This window comes from Helianthus annuus, chromosome 9, assembly GCF_002127325.2.
Source record: "Helianthus annuus cultivar XRQ/B chromosome 9, HanXRQr2.0-SUNRISE, whole genome shotgun sequence".
In the NCBI taxonomy this organism is placed as follows: domain Eukaryota; kingdom Viridiplantae; phylum Streptophyta; class Magnoliopsida; order Asterales; family Asteraceae; genus Helianthus; species Helianthus annuus.
In genome coordinates, this window is record NC_035441.2 from 155,552,367 (window position 1) to 155,564,019 (window position 11,653).

Here is an 11,653-nt window from a genome sequence, read left to right on the forward strand (position 1 = left end):
CCTGATTAACAATTGCTTAACAGCCGCTAATACTATCAGGTTATGACTCAAGGTCCTTAAAACTATCTACGGCACGTTGATGTATAGTTTCCCCACTCCTGCTCTTATTCGAGCTCCAAAAACGACTACTAACAACACCCAAAGGGGTACTACGTAAGATTCTCTAAAATAGAGGATTCACGTTAAACAAACTATTACCTAAAGAACATACTAAGCCTCTCCTATATATACACATGAGTGGACGGTGGCTTATACAAATACATCGATGTGGGATGTAAGTGACCTGCCTGCTTGCTTGATTCAATTCTTTCATTGTTTTAATATTATATATATATATATATATATATATTATAATATAATTAATAATTAATTTAGCTGCTTAACTCGTTTATCTCTTATAACCTTTAAAGTATAACGTTTATAAAACGACGAATATGATTGAGTCGAGCTCATTTTTATATACGTTTTAACCTAAATTTCATTAAAAACAGAGTAAGGTCAAAATAATATATTTTATTATTAATATTAAACGGTCTCTTATAATAGCCAAAGCTCGTTAAGATAGTTCTTATTTCACACAACTATTCTACTCGTTACTTACTCGTTCAACAATTATAAACTACATTTTTCACATGTTTATAACGAGTACATTAAGGTTCGGGGTATTACAAAAGATTCGCAACAAGGCTGCTGTCAGCGAACCCCATGCGGACTGCAAGGGGTATGCCATACGGTTCGCAAGGGGAATAGGAACGCAGTAAATATTTAAACATCCTTGCGGACCGCAAGGGTTAGTTCACACGGTCCGCAAGGGACCTCCAAAAATAAAAGAATGCCTTTTAGGCAAATTTAGCCCCTCAACTTTGAATTTATAATATATGAAATATTGGTCCCTCTCCTTCCACATAGTCGGGATTAGTTGGAGATTCGGGACACGTTTCAGTCAACGTATTTAATGTGGGTCCCTCTCCTTCCACATAGTCGGGATTAGTTGGAGATTCGGGACACGTGTCGTCACACAGTTGGATGAAAATTTTCGGGGTGTTACATTGAAAAATTCAATATTCGGTTCGATGAACACGAATTGGATATTATTTGGGGGTTTAGTGTGTAAGCACCCTAGGTATTCCATGTCATGTGTCATAGGAGTGGCATTGTATTTGTTTCTTCTGATCATCCCATAACAATTGAATGCTCTTGCTTGTTACAAATTTTTGCTGTAATCATAATTTGTTTGCTAAATATGTTTATAAGTTATGTGTTTGTAGAATGTCCAAGCCAAAAATAGGAGACACCGAATCACACTATCCAAATGAAACCTGCTTTTTAAGTGTCAGTCAGTTTTAAAAACATCATGGTTCTTGTAGAATGTTAGTGTCTTATGTCTAATGAAGAAATATAGCATGGCCAATAGGTCATGTCCTAATATCAAAGCATGACTTTTTAAGTCTTTTAATTATCAGTTCTTCCACATGCATGGCCATTTTAGTAGCTTATATTTCAAACCTTACCTGGAATGTATGAGCCCACCAACTTCGATAACATATGTAGAGCGGTTAACATCATAGGAAACTAACTTTGTTGTTGGGTGTCGTTCTTTGTAAATAATAATGTTAGGCTTGAACACACATGGAACTGAACACACACGCATGAAAGCACTAAACAAACAACGAAGATTTAAAGTGGTTCGGTCGGCTAACATATGTCCAATGTGCTGCAACCAGGGTTTCTTTTATTATATGGGTGCTACAAGGCATTACAAGCAAAAAGCAATCATTCTATAGTGACTAACCTAGGGTTAGGAAACTTAATCCCCAAGTTAGGCCTAAGACTACATAGACATAATTAAGGACGACTAAATTAAAACCCTAATTTAACTGCCAAATAAAGACATAAGGACCGACCCAAGGCTAGGGCCGGCCACCCTCCCTTGATCGGGCCTCCACACCAAATCGACCAACAAATAATAGACCATACATTCACCTTTTATAGTAAAACTTATAAATAATGTTTTATTTGGTGACGCCATTATAAAAAGAATCTTATGTTGATTATATACATCATTCTTTTATATATTATTTACTACTTATGTTTTACAGTTTGAAATTATTTATTATTATAAGTGCATTACAATTTAACATAACATTCTTGCTTCTTAACTTAAGAAATCCTACAATTGAGACTTGTTTTGGTAACTTGTAATGATAATGCAGAATATAACCTTTTAAGGTGCTGCTCTTTTGAATCTATATCATTCCATTTGTATTAGCCTTCTTTGTGAAAGTCTGGATTTCTGTGATGTTGGAGTCTAAGCCTCAAAAGTTATATTAGCCTCCCGTTGGCTGCGATATCCCGGTGAAAGTGTCGGTTGATGATGTGTCATGTCTTATTGTCATTTCAGTTGAACCCAGTAATGCATGTTCATCGGTTGTGGCTGGCTCTTCTTGCATGATGAATGGAAGCTGTTGATATTCTAACATTGCCTCGCCAACCATTCCCCCGGTTTTCTCAGCATATTCTTGCAGTTGCAATGCAAACTCTAGTCCCCAAATCACATCGTCCATAGTTGGGCGCGCAATTCCTTCTTCTTTCAAGCAACTATATGCTACCTCTCCAAACTTCATTAAGCACTTAGGGGCGATCTCACTATTTAGGTTTGGATCAATTATCCGATGCAGGGTCCCCTTTCGATAACAAGACTTTCCCAGTTCTGCCAGATTCACTTCTTCATCAGGTAGCCTTCGATTGATAACAGGTCTTGCACACAACACTTCAAGCAAAACGACCCCAAAGGAGTACACATCAGATTTTTCAGTGAGTTGTTTCTTTCGATAATATTCAGGATCCAGATACCCGATGGTACCCTTCACCATTGTGGTAACATGGTCTTGTGTTTGGTCTTTAGGGCCTTTCTTTGACAATCCGAAGTCACACAACTTAGCAACCCAATTTTCATCTAGCAAGATATTTGTGGACTTGACATCACGATGGATTATTGCACGGTTTGTACCTCTGTGGAGATACTGCAACCCTTTGGCTGCACCAATGCAAATATGAAGACGTCTTTTCCATGACAAAGGAGGGTTGTTATTCATGTATAGATGTTCCTGTAGAGTTCCGTTGGGCATGTAATCATAGACCAGTATCATCTCGCCCTCACTATCACAGTATCCAATCAGGGACACTAGTTGAACATGGCGTAGTTTGGACAGAAACCCAATTTCTGCTCTGAATTCTCGAATACCTTGTTTGGATGATGAGTTGAGCCGTTTGATTGCAACAATGGTTTTACCCTCATCAATGCACCCTTTGTACACCGTACCAAACCCTCCTCTGCCTATAACACATTTGGCATCAAATTCACAGGTAGCAACTTTCATTTCCTTCAGTGAAAAACGACGACATCTACCTGATGGTAATGGTGAATGACCAGGTCTCGTAGAGTTTAATGGCTTGCCGAAGTGTTTGACTTGTAATCGAAGTAAAACAAGAACTAAAATAGTCAACAAGACTAATCCTCCCCCAACACCTCCAATTATAGGGGCATATGACATAGTTTTCTTTGGAATTATGGGAGACACAGGCCTTGGCTGTGGGTATTCACTACTAAGTTCTGGGTTTGGGCTAGCAAGACTACTATTCATGCTCAACTTGAAGGTTTCCAAACCGTTCAAATAAGCATCTAAATATAGTTCAGAATTGGGATTAGGATGCATTGCGATCCACAAATCTTGCTTGCCTCTGCTATGATTCGGCTCTTTGACAAACACAATGTAATCTTTGATTACAGGATAACCGCTACCTTGTGTTAATTGGAACAGATCAATTTCATCATCAGCAGTTTGATTATTAATGAAGATTTTGAAAATCACCTGACTACTTTTATTGTATTGTGGTATAATGTTGCAAAAATGGAGCCTGAGCATGTAATAAAACCCAGAATCAACGGGAAGTATCCAAGTCAGATTGTACGTGTCAGACAGTTTGCCCATACTCCTTTGGGTTCGATAAACTTGCTCAGGTGCAGTATAACTTGGTGTCTTGTTGGTATACATAATCTTCTCCTTTGGATCATAATTAGGTGTCAACCCAATTGCACCTCCGTATATGTAGTTAATATCTTGTTCCCATGACCGGTACATACCAGTATCATTAGTACCCGGTATATTTCCCCCACCCACGTTTAACCGGTAAATATTTTCAAGAGCCATGTTGTTAGCGATAACGGGTCCATTAGCTATCCCAACATATTTCAGGTTCTTAGAGTTAAAGTAGAGATCTTCAGGCATTGAAACGATTTCAATACCGTTGATGAAGGCATATGAGTAGGGTGAGGGTGTAAAGGTAACGTTTAGGATCTGTGCATGTTTTACGTAGATGATGTATTCTTTGCTAAAGCTGGTCTTTTCCAGATAGGAGGCGGTTAGGAAAGCACTGAAGTTGGTTAAGAGAGAGTAGCCGTTGGATGATACCGAGAAGAAAGATTGTTCTGGTTTGAGGTCAGAGTAAGTGGCAGGGTAGAAATATAGGCGGAGGAACTTGGGGCCTTGGGACACCGGAAATGTGTATGTGAATGAAGAAGCGTTGAAGATTCGGGTGGTGGAATAAGGTGTTTGGGGGACCGAAGGATCGGGGGTGGATGAATATGAGGTGGTGGAGATGGTGGAGGGTACAACAGTGGAACGTTCATCACTCTCCCATATCCGGTCCGAATTGGTGGTGGTGGAGGAGGAACCACAGTCAAAGAGGTAATAGTCAGTGGCGTTGTATGGTGGTTCGGTAGTGGTGGCGGTGGTGGAGAAGTGGAGGAGCAAAGAAAAGAGTGGCAAAGTGAATGTGAACAGTGGCATAATGCTTGATAGCTTTCCTTGTGGGTCTGGGAAATATCAGTAGCTTTTTTGGTATAAATCATAGTGGTTGTTAAAACCAAAAGGATAGGCTGATTGACATGAAAAGTCTTCTAAAATTTTCTACTAGACAATAGTGCAAAAGGACTAATCAATAGTTGGCCACTATCCCGCACCCATAACACATGGCCTAAGTGTTGGTCGTGAATCACGATGGATAATAACAGATTCACTTAATTATAATGGTTTAAAAGCCAAATCATTCAAACTCTTATCTGCAAATACCTTTAGATATGTAACTTTACTTTCACACACGATTTTAACTACCTTTATCACTTTATCTTTATCTTGATGTTCATACCTTTATCACTTTAATAATTCATCTTTATCATACCAACTTTGACTTGTTGACTTCGTTACAGATTGTATGAAGTCTATTCATTACATGACGCTATTATACATCAACATGTAAAGGAAACGATTAATGCAAATTACATACTATTCTTCTAAAATTAATCATCAAAATATTCAAAATTAAAATTTATATGATAAAGACTTGTTGATTTGGCTCTAAAATCCCAGCTTCCACATCATCTTCCAGCGGGCATCTGAATCTCAGAGAAAACTGTTTCTGACTTGAACTCTTCTTTGGTGTTACTAAACGATGACATGCCATTTCTTATCGTGCTTGATCCTGTCAACACATCATCGTCTGTTGTTGTATATCCTTGCGTCGGAAAGAGAAGTTCTTTGTTTTCAGACACGGCTTCACCAACCGTTTTATCAGCAGCTTCTTGTAGCTCCAATGCAAACTCTAGTCCCCAAACTACCTCTTCCATTGCTGGCCTTTCATTTCTTTCATCTTTCAAGCAACTAACTGCCACCTCTCCAAACTTCTTTAAACACTCTGGTGCAATCACACTGCTTACATTTGGATCCATTATTTTGTTGAGGGTCCCCTTCTGGTAACAAGATTTTCCCCACTCTGCCAAATTCACTTCTTCTCTGGGCAGCTTGGGATTAATAACAGGTCTTGCACACAACACTTCAAGCAAAACAACTCCAAATGAGTACACATCAGATTTCTCCGTGAGTTGTTGGCTTCGGTAATATTGGGGATCCAGATACCCCAAACTACCCTTCACCATCGTGCTAACATGTTTTTGTGATTGGTCTCTAGGGCCTAGCTTTGACAAACCAAAATCAGATACCTTAGCAACCCACTTTTCATCCAGTAAGATATTTGTGGACTTGACATCCCGATGAATTATTAAACGTTTTGAACACGTGTGGAGATAATGCAGCCCTTTTGCTGCACCGATGCAAATCTGGAGACGCCTTTTCCATGACAGAGGAGGGTTGTTTGTCTTGTACAGGTGGTCACGTAGAGTCCCGTTAGCCATGTACTCATAGACCAGTATCATCTCCCCCTCTTCGTCACAGTATCCAATCAGGGACACTAACTGGACATGGCGTAGTTTAGAGAGGAACCCTATTTCCGCATGGAATTCTTGAACTCCTTGGTTGGATGATTCATTGAGCCGTTTGATTGCAACAGCGTTGTCTATATGCCCTTTGTACACCTTGCCAAACCCTCCAATGCCAATGACAAAATCGTCATTAAAGTCATTCGTAGCTGCTCTCACTTCTGTAAGTGAGAAGCGACGGCATCGATCTGAAGGCAGTGTTGAATATGATGACTTGTTGTCAGTGGCATCACTGCGTTTGGATCGCCTTCGTTTCTGGAAAAATATGAGAAGTAAGATAGACAACAAGACTAACGCTCCTCCAATACCTCCAATTATCGCGGCATATGGAGGTTTCTTCTTGTTCCTATTTACAGGAGGTGTTGGCCCGGGTGGTGGGGTTGTAGAGATAAGTTCCGGGTTCGGGCTAACAAGACTCCTATTTGTACTTAGCTTGAAGGCTTCCAAACCGTTCAAATAAGCATCATGATATTCGCCAGTAGAGGGACTAGGATGCAGTGCGACCCACAAATCTTGCTTGCCTCTGCTGCGATCCGGGTCAGTGACAAACACAATGTAATCTTTGATTACAGGATAACCACTACCTTGGGTTAAGTCGAACAGATCAATTTCTTTATCAGCAGTTTGATTATTAATGAAGATCATGAAAACTACCTGACCTGGTTTTGTGTATTGATGTATAATGTTGCAAAAGTGGAGCCTGAGCATGTAATAAAACCCAGAATCAACGGGAAGTATCCAAGTCAGATTGTACTTGTCAGACAGTTTGCCCATACTCCTTTGGGTTCGATAAACTTGCTCAGGTGCAGTATAACTTGGTGTCTTGTTGGTATACATAATCTGCTCCTTTGGATCATAATTAGGTGTCTTCCCAATTGCTCCGTATATGTAGTTAATATCTTGTTCCCATGACCGGTACATACCAGTATCCTCAGTACCTGATATCTGTCCCCCACCCATGTTTAGCCTGTAAATATTATCAAGCGCCATGTTGCTGTTAATTACAGGTCCTGTATCTACACCGACGTAATTCAAGCCACCACTGCTAGAGTATAGAGTTTCCGGCATTGAAACAATTTCAATACCATTGATGAAGGCATATGAGTTGGGTGAGGGTGTAAAGGTAACGTTTAGGACTTGTGCATCTGTTACACTGATGATGAATTCTTTGATGATGAATACTTTGTCAACGCTCTTCCTTTTCAAATAGGAGGTGGCTAGGAAAGCACTAAAGTTGGTTAAAAGAGAGAATCCATTGGATGATACCGAAAAGAACGACCGTTCCGGTCTGAGGTTGGAGTAGGTGGCAGGATAGAAATGCAGGCGGAGGAATTTGGGTCCTTGGGACACCGGAAATGTGTAAGTGAACGAAGAAGCGTTAAAAATTAGGGCAGAGGTATAAGGGAGGGTTCTAGATACTGAAGGATCTGGTTGAAAGGGAGTGGAAGGAAACGAAGTGGTGATGATGTTGGAAGGCACGAATTTGGAATTCTGATCACTATTCCATCTCGGGTCAGAAGTGGTTGAGGATGAACCGCAGGCGAGGAAGAAGCGATCAGTGGCGTTGTATGGTTGTGCAGTGGTGGTGGTGGAGGCAAAGAGGAGGAGGAGGAGGAGGAGCATAGAGAAGAAGGGGACACTGAAGGTTAACATGGTGGATGAAGAGTAGTATGAATGCTTGAATAATTAGTTAAAAGTATATACCCATGGTGTCTTTATATATCACAGGAGCAGTGTTCAAGTGTGGTTTTGTTATAAGTTGTACTATGGAAATTGACATGCATACTAGATATTAAATATTACCACTTTAGATTTTTAATCAAACTTTAATTAAAATAAAAGAAAAGAAAAGAATGACAACAGTTCATCAATCATTTCAGGGCTTTAGCTTCTTTATCTATCACAAAACCAGCCGGTTCATTTTATATAATAAACCGATGACTTCAAGTCTTCGGTTTTCAATAACCAGACTGACGGGTCTAGTCCGATTTTAAAAGCGTACATCGCTCTCAGTTGCAATGCACGTAAAGAAAAATCCATTTATTAGTCAATAATTTATATTTTGAGGTAGTTAAATAATAGTAGCCAATGATCTCTGGATTAAGTTGTGGAAGACTTGCATTTTTTTAAGAGATGGAAGTTCAACTCTCATTTGGTGCAGAGTGAGGTATTGGTGGACAATGATAGGAGATCTAGGGAAACCTGGGTTCAATCCTTGAGCCAAACGGGTTTTACCGGTAATTTCACCGTCGTGCCTACGGGCGGGTGGGTTACCGGGTTTTCCTTGGAATTATTGGGATTATTATTTATTAATTTCCGTATTTCGCTAACAATATCTGCAGGTATCTACATAGGATTTTCTCTACTTCTATTACGGCTCGCGGCCATAGCCGTGAGTGCTGTACGAGCACCGACCTCTTTTTCTTTTACTGTTTTTCGTACAAGAGGTCGTGCGCACTTGCACACAGTTTGGCCCAGTACTTCTCCTCAGCCCATCACCGGCAGGAGCGCGGATTGGGTCTTTTATCGGAGGCGGACTCACACTTATTGCCGACCATAGAGCCGATGAGGATGGGTTTTCAAACGTTGTGGGGGATGAAGCTCATTAAGAGGTTCGACCTACTCGGCGAGCGGTTTAAAACCCGCGGAGGTCACATATTCGTTCCGGAGGAGCTACCGGAGGACTTCGATCCAGTCTATTCTCCACCAGATCATGCAGGGATCGTTAAGGATCCTCCGGTGGACCTAGACGGAGCAGCGATGCCACAATCACCACCACCTCCCGGGGCGCCCAATTTCCACAGCACGTTATTCCAGGTCATGCCCCGGGAGTTGCAACAGATCCGCATTTATGAGCTGATGTTGACAGGCTTATGGATTTGATGGGATGGTTGGTTCGGGAGGCGCATGATAGACGAGAGAGAGGGGTTACTTGTCATACCGCTCCGACCACCTCGAGCACCACATCATCAACAGCAGCAGCCAGATCCAGAGCCAGATTCAGATTCAGACCCGTAGGCATAGACTAGCTGCATGTTCATATTTTGGTATTTAGAATTCAGTTGTAGTTTATATTTTGTTATGGATGTATAAACTTATCTTATATATGTCGAGTAAATTACAAAACTCGTCCTTTATGTATGTCACTTATTGCAAATTATGTCATTTGTCTTCAATAATTACTTAAATCATACTTAATGTTGACAAATCCTAACATGGAATATCCTTTACCCCAAACCAAGTTAAAAATCTCAGTTAGCCTTACTCACGTGGGACCCACCTGAGGGGCATTAATGTCCATTCACCTACCAAGTCTTCTCCCCCAATAAAACACCCCATTTAACCCTAATCGCCCCTCATTCCAAATCAACCCACACCTGCAATTCCTAATACTTCGACAGAACCAACAATGGTGATATGCGAATGTGGGAAAGAAGCCATAATTTTGACATCATGGACCGACCGTAACCCTGGTTGGCTTTTTTATGCATGTCCTGATCAGGTACTATTGTTAAATTAGGGTTCTTCACTTACTTGGTTATTAAGGTTTACTGTTATGTTTAAATTAGGATTCAGAATGTGGTTTCATCGGTTGGTTTGATAAAACAAGATGTCAAAGGTGTGTTAACATCATTCCTGGACTGCTTAGAGCAAAGAATTTTCTTGAAGCTGAAAGGAACAAGCTTGAAGACAAGCTCAAAGAAAGTCAATTGCAAGCAAGCAAACTGAGGAGGTGGTTGATAATTAGCTGGATTTGTTTCATGATGTATGTAGTCTGTGTTTAGAGTCTGTATCTAGTGTTGGTATGTCTTAAAAGGTCCTCTTGGTTTGTTTAACATGTAGTGTCTGTGTTTATGCACTAATGTAAGATGATGTAATGTTTATTAATGGATTTTGACTACAATCTAATGAAATGTGGTGTTTTAAAAGTGTTAATAGTATGTAATTGTGGTAAAATGTGTGGTATTTACAGTATCAAAAGTGTAGAACCTGTTTACGACCAATGCGTAAACCAAACATAACAAGTACAGAACCTGTTTACGACCAATGCATAAACTAAACATAACAAGTGCAGAACCTGTTTACGACCAATGCATAAACCAAACATAACAAGTGCGGAACCTGTTTACGACCAATGCATAAACCAAAATCAGGTAGAAGACCATGACATTCTGCCCTAAGCCTAGTGGTATCATCCTTCACAATTCTAATACACCTTCTAGTTTCCACAGAATGCTTCTTAATGAGCTTCTTCCCTTCTTGTTTAGTACCAAAAACCTAGCCTAAGTAAAAATGTGCAATATTTTCATTTTTCCTTCTAATGCTTCTTAAGTTGTGTCTCCTAATGCTTGCCTCCACATCATCAGAGTCTGTCCCACTTTGGAACTTGTCATTGTCTAACACTTTGAATACTTGTGTCCCAAATTTCAAGAATTGGGTCGTAATAAAGGATATAATTGACAACTCGATCATCCCCCAAATCTATGTCTTGGTGATTAGTGATATTGTCTTCTACTTCTAAGTCAATATTCAACCTATAATCATGTCACACCCCAACCGATGGTGGAAACATCGGGGCACGAGCACTAAGCATTCATATTGTCCATGAGATTTCCACAACACTATTTGTTTTGATAATGATTAATAGATTTCATGCAAATAGTCTAAAACATCGTCACAATTATCACATTACAAACCAAACATAAATTGTTCAAATTGTTTCAAATACTAAGTTAACTAGGTGACGTTTCTAGAGCATCATCCTAGCTCGTTTTTCCATGTTCCTCAGCAACCTATCAGCCTGCAACATGTATTAAAATATCAATACAAAAGTATTGGCGAGTCTACAAGTTTGATAACAGAATAATAGATTAAAAACAACTCATATCCATAGTGTAAGCAATAAGAATAGTTTCAGTCGTGCTAGTGTCGCAGTCCACGCAGTGATAGCCCAAGTATCCCGATGCTTTAGTGTTTACCCAAGACTCAAGGTAAACTAGAATCCTCCTAACAATACCCCCGAAGAATAATGGGAGAGGTGCACCCCCCTATAGCGCTACTATTGTTAAGGCGGAACTAAACACCCTGGATTAAACGTCACATAGCACAAATAGAATACTAGAATGCACAAGTTTTCACCAACACACAAGATAGAGTATAGATTGCCAAAGGTATATAGTTTAATAGAATACATGTTACACCCCAAAAGTTTAAAGTAAAAAGGGGATCGAGTATACTCACAGTGATTGCTTAACAGTCGCAACTGTTATTGGATCAAAGGGGGCTCTTTTATGATTAGCCTGATTAGATTGCAATAGG

General features: G+C 40.0%; 2 protein-coding genes across 2 annotated transcripts; both read right to left on the reverse strand.

The window, feature by feature from the left end:
• Positions 1-1,877: 1,877 nt before the first annotated feature.
• Positions 1,878-4,954, reverse strand: LOC110879185 (receptor-like protein kinase FERONIA). Its single transcript, XM_022127606.2, has one exon. It carries the CDS (start codon positions 4,848-4,850, stop codon positions 2,328-2,330), a length of 2,523 nt encoding a protein of 840 aa, XP_021983298.1. The 5' UTR covers positions 4,851-4,954; the 3' UTR covers positions 1,878-2,327.
• A 255-nt stretch (positions 4,955-5,209) lies between these two features.
• On the reverse strand, positions 5,210-8,076 carry LOC110879186 (receptor-like protein kinase FERONIA). Its single transcript, XM_022127607.2, has one exon. The coding sequence runs from the start codon at positions 7,985-7,987 to the stop codon at positions 5,438-5,440; it is 2,550 nt and encodes an 849-aa protein (XP_021983299.1). The 5' UTR covers positions 7,988-8,076; the 3' UTR covers positions 5,210-5,437.
• Between the last annotated feature and the right edge of the window lie 3,577 nt (positions 8,077-11,653).